This window comes from Pyrus communis, chromosome 4 (assembly GCF_963583255.1).
Source record: "Pyrus communis chromosome 4, drPyrComm1.1, whole genome shotgun sequence".
Classification (NCBI taxonomy): Eukaryota; Viridiplantae; Streptophyta; class Magnoliopsida; order Rosales; family Rosaceae; genus Pyrus; species Pyrus communis.
This window is the reverse complement of record NC_084806.1, coordinates 13415915-13425316: the sequence shown is the minus strand read 5'-3', so window position 1 is coordinate 13425316 and position 9402 is coordinate 13415915. Positions and strand designations below refer to the sequence as shown.

The 9402-nt window shown below is 35.9% G+C and overlaps 1 protein-coding gene across 1 annotated transcript; it reads left to right on the top strand.

Moving 5' to 3' along the window:
• Nucleotides 1–1749: 1749 nt before the first annotated feature.
• Nucleotides 1750–8249, top strand: LOC137731566 (acylamino-acid-releasing enzyme-like). The gene is made up of 18 exons (XM_068470704.1): nucleotides 1750–1866; nucleotides 2706–2881; nucleotides 3080–3389; nucleotides 3581–3802; nucleotides 3904–4122; nucleotides 4251–4325; nucleotides 4604–4742; nucleotides 5325–5476; nucleotides 5576–5655; nucleotides 5744–5865; nucleotides 5954–6032; nucleotides 6108–6285; nucleotides 6463–6523; nucleotides 6834–6956; nucleotides 7118–7315; nucleotides 7474–7542; nucleotides 7751–7827; nucleotides 7896–8249. The coding sequence occupies exons 2-18, from the start codon at nucleotides 2731–2733 to the stop codon at nucleotides 7957–7959; spliced, it is 2319 nt and encodes a 772-aa protein (XP_068326805.1). The 5' UTR covers nucleotides 1750–1866; nucleotides 2706–2730; the 3' UTR covers nucleotides 7960–8249.
• The last annotated feature ends 1153 nt before the right edge of the window (nucleotides 8250–9402 follow it).

Here is a 9402-nt window from a genome sequence, read left to right as displayed (position 1 = left end):
CAAGCATTGTAAATCATCCAAGGAAAAACAAAGCCTAGAGCTAAATAAGAAAAGTTTTGCTAATTAGTTTGTTTTGTGAGCTTTCTTTAAGAGTGTGCTCTATTTTTCTTCTTCTTGGGATCATTAGAGTTATCTTGGATACTCTTCTTATTCAACAATAAGTGCTTGAGTAGTTGGATGTCAATATTCAATACTAACAATAAACCATTTATCTAACTTGTGAGAAAATTCGAGTCATGAATTAATGTTTGACGGTGGAAACTTAGAAAGAAGCCAAAGATAGGTTGCCGTACGGGAGAGGTCGCACTGCAGAAATCTTAGTGGCGAGACCTAACATTTCCATGATCCATCCAGTGTTTGACTAATGCTACATGATATGTTTGAAAAGTCATGGTACAGTGTTGACTTACCTGGCAGCACACATGATGAGAAGGGGGAATATAAAACCAATTATACAACAATTTGCCTTGTTTGATTGATGGGTAGGATTCGTTTGGATTGAATAATTTACTGGATTTAATGAATGATGAATGAAGAAGTGAATGTTTTGTCCGCTAAAAGATGAACTAGTCATGAAAATAACTTGTCTATTTTATCCTATCATTTTGAGGGAATTTGGAGGAATAAGTTTTCGTCACAACTAATTCATTTTCTACCATTACTTGGACAAACTATGCAAGGGTGTATCGACTTCTTCATTCAACATTCTAGCGAGGTATCCAATATGAGTGAACCCTATACACAAAATGAGCCCGGAGTTTTCATAAATAGGCTCCTTTAATAGCCTCGTTTTGAAGAGAAAACCCTAGGACCTATATATTGCTGCACTCGACCGTTATTGACATTAGTCGAGAAATTTTTTTCTATAATACCTTTTGGTATGTTTGAAGATATTGCCTCCTCCAAACTTCTCTTTGAGTAGCTAATGCGGTCGGCGGCACTCTCATTTATTGTGCAATTTTTGCCATACCAAACTAAGGGTTGCTCAACAAGCATCAAGCCCCAAAATCAAAAGCATCGGTTAGAGAACAAGGAAAAAAAATCTGAAGAAGAAGAAGAGTAGGAAATAAATAAATAAACAGCAACTTACCAGCCGCACCCACAAGAAGCAGAAAACATCGAGCAACAAGAAATGTAAAATACCTCAAAAGTGAATTACCATTCAAATGTGAAGAAAATAAATTTATGAAAACAACCACTAATTCAAATGGAAGAGCCCGTCCAAAATTTACAAGCGAGAATGAATCTGGATAAGCACAACTAATAATAATAAAAAAATAGCCCTCAATAAAAGGCCGTGCTAGGAAAAAAACAAAAAAAAAAAAAACAACCTCCAAAGAGGAGGATAAATTCGGAATTCAATATGTAGAATTTTAATTTGCAGAAATATAGTAATCAAAACAACGTAAAATTTAAGCGGCTTAATAAAAGTTTATAGTTGAGATAGAGTTGGTCCTCACACAAGCTCTCAAATAAAACTGAATTTATTAATCGTTTCATATGATTCAATTAAGATTATTATATGAAAATATGGTCTATCATATTCTTCTCTTATTTGAGAATTGAAAGATATTTTATTTTGTAGTCAATCTTATTTTCTTTTTATTCATTTTCTTCCCAATGAATAGTAATATATTTATTAATAATAAAATAATAAAAACCTCAATTTATTATACGTTTGGTGGAGCAACACTCAGGTTAGAAGGCAGAAATGAATGGAATAAGTTCGCGTTATAAAATCGTGGTGAGTCAGCTTGCTTCGTCCCACTACAAGATTCCCTCCTCCTCTTCCTATTTTATCTCACCTTCACACCTTCTCACTCCCAGGAGGAGCAGTCGCAGACCCTTTCGCTATTTTCTCTCTACGTAAGCTCTCTCTCTCCCTCTCCTATCTATATTTACCTGTGTACTCTCCTTGCACTGTTAACTTTTAGTCGTCGAATCCAAGTTTTTGTGTTATTTCTTCCTTTCTTTCGTCATCTCACTTTGCTCGGTGCTTTGATTCATTTATTTTTCGTTTCGTAGAGTGGAAATCTTTGAATTGAATTGAATTACATGTTCGTTTGAATTCTTGAACTAGTGTGCGATTGATGGAATGGCCATATAGAACAACTTAAAAAGATTCCAACTTTAATCCACCTTGCCCGAATTCTCGGCTACCTTTTTAGTAGATTGGATCATGGCGATGGGTATTAAATTTGGTTTTGCAAGTGTAAATTGAATTGAGTAATTTCCTTGACCGAAAGAGGCCTCAAGACTTTCTGTAGCCGAAACTCTTACAGGTGCTATGTGGTAGTATCGAATGTGTGAGTTTACTATATGCCAATTCCAAGTTATGTAGAATTTGAGGTGGCAGATTGACTTGAAGAAATTTCAGGCAGCTGTTGTCGATGTTGATCAAAATAATCAAAAGTAGCATCATTTTTCATGTTAAGTAGAATTTGAGGTTGCGGATTGCTTGTTTCTGTTGTTTGGAATATATCATACTTCTGCTGTATTCGATTGATGAAGGAATGACATGCTAAAACTCATTTGTTTCATTTAAAAGGAAAAATCAAGAAAATATAGTTTCTTTTTTCTTTTTCGTTCTAGGAGATTTGCTGTTTTTTTTTATGACCAGTGCTACTGACCGTTTGAGTTATGAGTAATTTCATTTGTCCCTTGACATCACATTGACAATATCTTCCATGCAATCTACTCTGTAGTAAAAGATTGTCAACGCTTTTAGCCATGGGCAGTTCTAAAGATGGTCCAGTGAAGGAGATGCCTCTCGGGGTAGATGCAACAACTGAGGAAGAATATGCATCTCAGTCTAGGTTACTTCAAGACTTCACTAGTATTTCCAGCATTGACAAGGCATGGATTTTTAAATCTGATAGCGGTACGATTTCTCATTCTTCTAACATGCACGTTCTTATCCTTACATACATGCAACAGATTCATATATATATATATATATATATATATATATATATGTACATTACATACGTAAGGAATACATAAACACATGTACTTCCTCTCTAATTGAAAGCCAAATAATTTTTCCTAATGAGGACATGCGCATTACACTTTGTTTCAGGAATTGGGTCTCAGGCAATGTTTTCAATTAGTCAACCGAATCTTTTGGCAAACAAGAGGAAGAAATTCATTCTATCCTCTCATATTTCAAGAGAAAGTAACAATTCTGTAAACTTCCAATGGTCCCCATTCCCGGTTGAGATGACAGGAGTATCTGTATTTGTTCCATCCCCATCCGGTGCAAAGCTTTTTGTAGTTCGGAATCCTGAGAACGAATCTCCCTGCCAATTTGAAATTTGGGGCCGAGGTCAATTGGAGAAAGAATTCCACATTCCCCAATCTGTTCATGGTTCAGTTTATGCTGATGGATGGTAAACATCGTGAATGCAGTCTTTCCAATTATCGCCATACATGATATTTGATGCTAGTCTTGTGTACTAGACGTTTTGTGCTTTATTCCTTTAGTGATAGTAGTAGAATTACGCCTCTGTTTTGATCATTAATCTTTTCATATATCTAGATTTCCTCCAGCATAAAAGAGTTCAAATTTTCAATGATACAGGTTTCAGGGAATTTCTTGGAACGCTGATGAAACTCTCATTGCTTATGTTGCTGAGGAACCAGCTCCCTCCAAGCCCACATTTACAGGTCAGGGCTACAAGAAAGGTAGTTCCACGGATAAGGACTTTGGTAACTGGAAAGGTCAAGGGGATTGGAAGGAAGAATGGGGGGAAACCTATGCTGGAAAAAGGCAGCCTGCACTTTTTGTCATCAATATTAACAGGTCTTTAACAATTGGTTTAGTTTCTATTAGTACCAGGATTAGAAGTAAGGAGATTTCTTGTTTAAATGCCCGGCTAACTTTAATTATCCTATGCTGTACAGTGGAGAGGCACAAGCTGTCAAAGGAATTGAAAAGTCTTTGAGTGTTGGTCAAGTTGTATGGGCGCCACCAGTTAAGGGCTCGCATCAACCTTTGGTTTTTGTTGGGTGGTCAGAAGGTATCAGAAAGCTTGGTATCAAGTTCTGCTTTAACAGGCCCTGTGCATTGTATGTGGTCAAGGCACCAAATTTTGAATCAGAAGCCAATGGATCTGAACTCAAGTGAGTTGCTTTGTGCAATACTTATTGTTACTTTTTGTTTTTTTTTGGATCTTCTGCTTGTTAATTGTTTTGGAAATTCATTGTGCTTCTACATTTGATATAACTATAACTTTCTTTCACTGTTCTAGAGCTAGTTCAACTGAAGATCTTCCTGCTGTAAAGCTGACTCAAAGCATAAGTAGTGCTTTCTATCCACGGTTCAGGTAACTTTTTCCCCCATCAGACACTTAGTTATGTGTTCGTGTGCACTTTACCAGGGTCTGTAAATTTAGTCCATGATATAAGTTTTTGACTTTTATAGCCTCTCTTTTAATTTCAAAACGGAAATTAATATCTTAATATTAATTGAAGTTTGATGAACTTTTGAATCGGAATTGTACTGATTGTTTCATATTATCCAATAGATGGTTGATTGTTTCAAACATCATTACGATTACTGATTCTGATTGTATTTGAAACATGATCAATGTAATTTTGGCAGCCCAGATGGAAAATTCCTTTTGTTTTTATCGGCTAGAAGTTCTGTGGATTCTGGGGCACATTCTGCAACAGATTCTCTTCACAGAATAGACTGGCCAGTGGATGGAGTGCTATCCTCATCTGCAAAAATTGTTGATGTGGTGAGCTCTCTGGCTTTTATCTTTCTGTTTACTAATCAACTTTTATCTCCTGATTGGTAATTTAAACTACTCAGTTCATTCCGTGTGCATGTAAATTATGGACCAAGGTTCATTTGTTAGCATGTGCTTATAAGTAAGCATTAAGCATTTCCTTGTAAAGGTGTAAACTCATATGGGTTTGCATTCCAGAACTGTTAGGATTAAAGATCGTGGTTCGCTTACTTGTTTTGGTTGGATGCTGTTTTGCTATTTGCTAGTTGCTACCATGTACCAGTGGAATGTTCTGTAGTTGATTTGTAAATTCAATGTTGTTATCATACACACTGAGGATGAAATTCAATATATAGAAATTTCCTTTGACCTGTTTTCTTCCCTTTTATTAATTCTGGTGTGCGGTACTTTTGTGCATGGGTAGCGAAACCTTGAACTCTAGGTTAATTGTCTTCAGCAAAAGGTTTTCATTTCATGAAGGTGATATCACACAACATAATAATATAAGTTTAGGAAATTTTTTATGAATTTTTCTCTCTTTATCTCTCTCACTGCTTATATAACTACACTTAATACACTTCTTTTTTGAAGATTCCTGTTGTTATGTGTGCTGAGGATGGTTGCTTCCCTGGGCTTTACTGGTCAAGTATCCTTAGTAATCCATGGCTTTCTGATGGATGCACAATGATCATATCTTCTATCTGGGGTAGCTGTCAAGTGATACTTTCTGTGAATGTTTTGAGGTAAATATAATGACTAATCATATGACACTCGTATCTCCATAGGGTCGTTACCTTTTTAACTTTTTATAACTGACCTATGAAAGTTATATGGAAGTACAGTGGCGAAGTATCACGTATCAGCTCTGCTGATTCAAATTCATGGGATGTTCTTACACTGGATGGGGACAATATCATTGCTGGTAAAGAAGTTGCCATTTTTTACTGATAATTACTCGGAAAAATTTACTGATCAATAACGAAATTTCACTTTATCTTTGATTTCTGAAGTGTCTAGCAGTCCAGTAGATGTACCTCATATCAATTATGGTTACCTTGTTGATAAAGAAAGTACAAGTACCGCATGGAGTTGGTTAAATGTATCAAGCCCCCCAAGTGAATGCTCTGAGAAGGTCCATTAATCTGCTTTTCTATATTTCCACATATCAAGATTATCTTCAAAGCTTACATCTGTTCAACTCATGTTTCAACTTGCCATAGGTTAAATCTTTGCTTTCCTCTCTGCAATTCAGTATACTGAAGGTTCCTGTCAGGGATGTTTCTGGTAGCGTAACAAAAGGTATTATAAACCAATTATTTCTTGTGTGTCAAAAAAATTGATTTTAACATCCTGTATATGCTTAAAACCTTTCAGGTGCTGCCAAACCAATTGAAGCCATATTTGTGTCTTCCAAAACTAAAAGAAATGATTCGCTTGACCCATTAATTGTAATCCTCCATGGAGGCCCGCACTCTGTTTCATTGTCAAGCTTTTCAAAGTCCTTAGCATTTCTCTCTTCAGTTGGGTTCAGTTTGTTAATTGTAAATTATAGGTAAGCTCATATTCTCCTTTTTGTCCTTTCATTCTGACTTTTCCTATCAGGGTCAACAAAATTGTGCTCCAATCTTGTTCAGATATTATGAGATTGGCCTACGGATATGAAAAGAAGTAACCATTTCTTTTAACTTCGTTGGCTTTTATCTTGTTCTGACATGTTAGTTTATCTCAGAGGTTCGCTGGGGTTTGGTGAAGAAGCACTTCAGTCCCTTCTAGGGAAAATTGGGTCCCAGGTGCTTACCTATATATATTTACCTTTAATCTGTTCTACAGCAATGTTATTTTTGTTATCCGAGATGGCATTGTTCCTTAGGGGAGCGTATTCTATAGCTCCTGTTTATTTATGTAGAGCCCCATGTTGGGCCATTTAATACTACTTTGGTATCATACAGATAGACGTACACACTCTCCGGCATAAATATATCTGTATATGCTTATGTATGCTAAGAATTTACGTTGTTAATATATTTGTGCAACTAGTATTTACTTTATGTATCTGCTTTTGTATTTGTAGACCCTAATATCTGAGTTTATTCACTACAGGACGTGGATGATGTGCTGGTGGCTATCGATCACGTCATTGACAAGGGGCTTGCCAGTCCATCAAAAATTGCAGTTCTTGGTGGTTCTCATGGCGGCTTTCTGACTACTCACTTAATTGGCCAGGTCTGGTAGTTTTGTAAAAAGCATGACTGTTATTTTTTAGCTGCTTTGAGGCTTCTCGCTTTAAGCTTTTTTCTTTTTTTGTGGGGTACTAAAAAAACTTTTTTATTTTATTTTTGAAGCATCTATTACTTATGCCCGCTTGGAACATATTTATGCTGCAGGCACCAGATAAGTTTGTTGTGGCAGCAGCGAGGAACCCCGTCTGTAATCTCGCATTAATGATCGGTACGACAGACATCCCAGATTGGTGCTATGTGGAGGCCTATGGAAGTGAGGGTAGAAATAACTACACAGAAGCTCCTTCTGCTGAGCATCTGACTCTCTTGCACAGCAAATCTCCTATTTCACACGTCTCAAAGGTGCTTGTTTAAGCTTTTTCTCTGCTACTATATTATTTACTTTTGATTTTGAAGCTTATACTATAAATTTCCTTTTTGCGAAGAAATTCAATAATTTAAAAAGATTTTATATAGTAAGAAGTTTGCTATTTGTAACTTTTTGAAGGATCTATCCGCAGGTCAAAACACCCACCCTTTTTCTTTTGGGTGCTCAGGATCTTCGTGTTCCAGTTTCTACTGGATTTCAAGTAAGTTGACATGTTCTCCTAATGAAATACACCTTTTCTCCTTAATAGTTTAACAACGAAACAAGTGCTTGGATAATTATTGTTTTAGTTTTCGTCTTTTAAATTGTTTTCCTTCCTCCGAAGGGGGTGTGATGATTTTGATTCATAGACGTTTGCATAATTGGAATGATGGGAGTAGAAAAGTGATTTGGATGTTTATTATTCGTAGTATGCTCGGGCGCTTAAGGAAAAAGGAGTTCCTGTCAAAGTCATTGTGTTTCCACAGGATACTCATGGAATTGAGAGGTAAGCTTATGATCCAAATGTCCTTTCATGCTCGGATTTCCATCTTATACGAATTTGTGTGTTTGCAGGCCACAATCGGACTTCGAGAGCTTTCTCAACATTGGTGTCTGGTTCAAGAAGTATTTATCGTAGATGAGCAGGCATTTCTTCCCTGCTTTTACCCCCGTAGTTCGACGTCAAGAGCTTTCTTAAGATGGTTGCTTTTATGGCACAGTACAAATCAATCTTCAATTTACAATCAAGTAGGTTGAATCCACCTTGAATCTGGATGAAAAACTATTGAATCCGGCTTGCGTTTGCTCGGCATATGTAATCTGGATGAAAAATTATTCTACTTGAAAATTTATGATTATTGAAATCAATAATACAACTTCAACCGAACGATTACGTATTACTATTAATATTTATTGGCTTTAATGCTATGTTTGGACCTGTTTTTTCAATTTAGCCCATGTGTTTGTATGTGTTCGTGAATATAGGGTAATTTGTTAAACAGTGTTTAAGTGAGTATAAACGTCTTTTTCTCACCCTTGGGAGATAACAGGGGCATGAATTTTCCTTGGCTTCATACTACACATTACATTTTTTTATTTTGTATAGCTTTTTCAATCTACATTTGTCTTAGATTCTAATTAATTTATAGAATGAAAAGACTGGATAAATGACGTTTGGATTGCAAAGCCTCACCACAATATGTAGAGAACAATTTAATTTCCAATTTCCCCTACCTTGAATTAATACTTGTATAATAAGCATTAAGTACAACTACTTAGTACTACAATCTAGTGATATTTTTTTTTCACTTGTACGTGAGAGGTTTTAGGTTCGATTTAATGAAAAACGAATTTGAATCACATTATTACTAGCCCATTGTGAGGTTAAGCTCACCTCCTCCTTTTTAATGTAAATAATATCATTTCTTCAACAAATAATAATAATAAGAACAAGTACAAATTGATTATTGAAGTCATAGTCTTTTTTTCCTTGTCTTTATTTTTTTTTTTATTTATTTTTTTAATATCAATGAAGTCATAGTCATTAGCAACTAAAATGGGCCTATACACACAGAGACACAAAAGACCACTATCACCCTTTAAGCTTTCCCTCCAATCATAAACCCTAACTTTGCAAACCTTCAGCCGCCAGTCCTTTACTTAGGCTTGGGCCGGTGGCAGTCCCTCTCACCTCTTTCTAGCATCCCTTCATCCTAGCCTCTCCACCCCTTTCTTCAGAAGGTTTTACACTAGAGAAACCTTTTGAACATGAACGACTAGGAATGTAGCTCTTATTTTGAATAGTATTTTCACTCTACACCACAGAAGCAAACAACTTCCAACCGCAACATTGCTTGCGCTTAGCAGACAATCTGATCCTATCATTCTTCCCTACCTTACACTCATATAACCTTAGGAAGTCATATTTGTGTCTAGCCTGCTTTTTCAACACATTTTTACTTGGAAATTTCATCCCAACATCAAATTGTGGGTTTTCCATATTAGTCAACATTATGCTCATTGTATAAGGAACTGTCTGTATCAGAATCACCATAGAATAGTAATATATTTATTTTCTTTT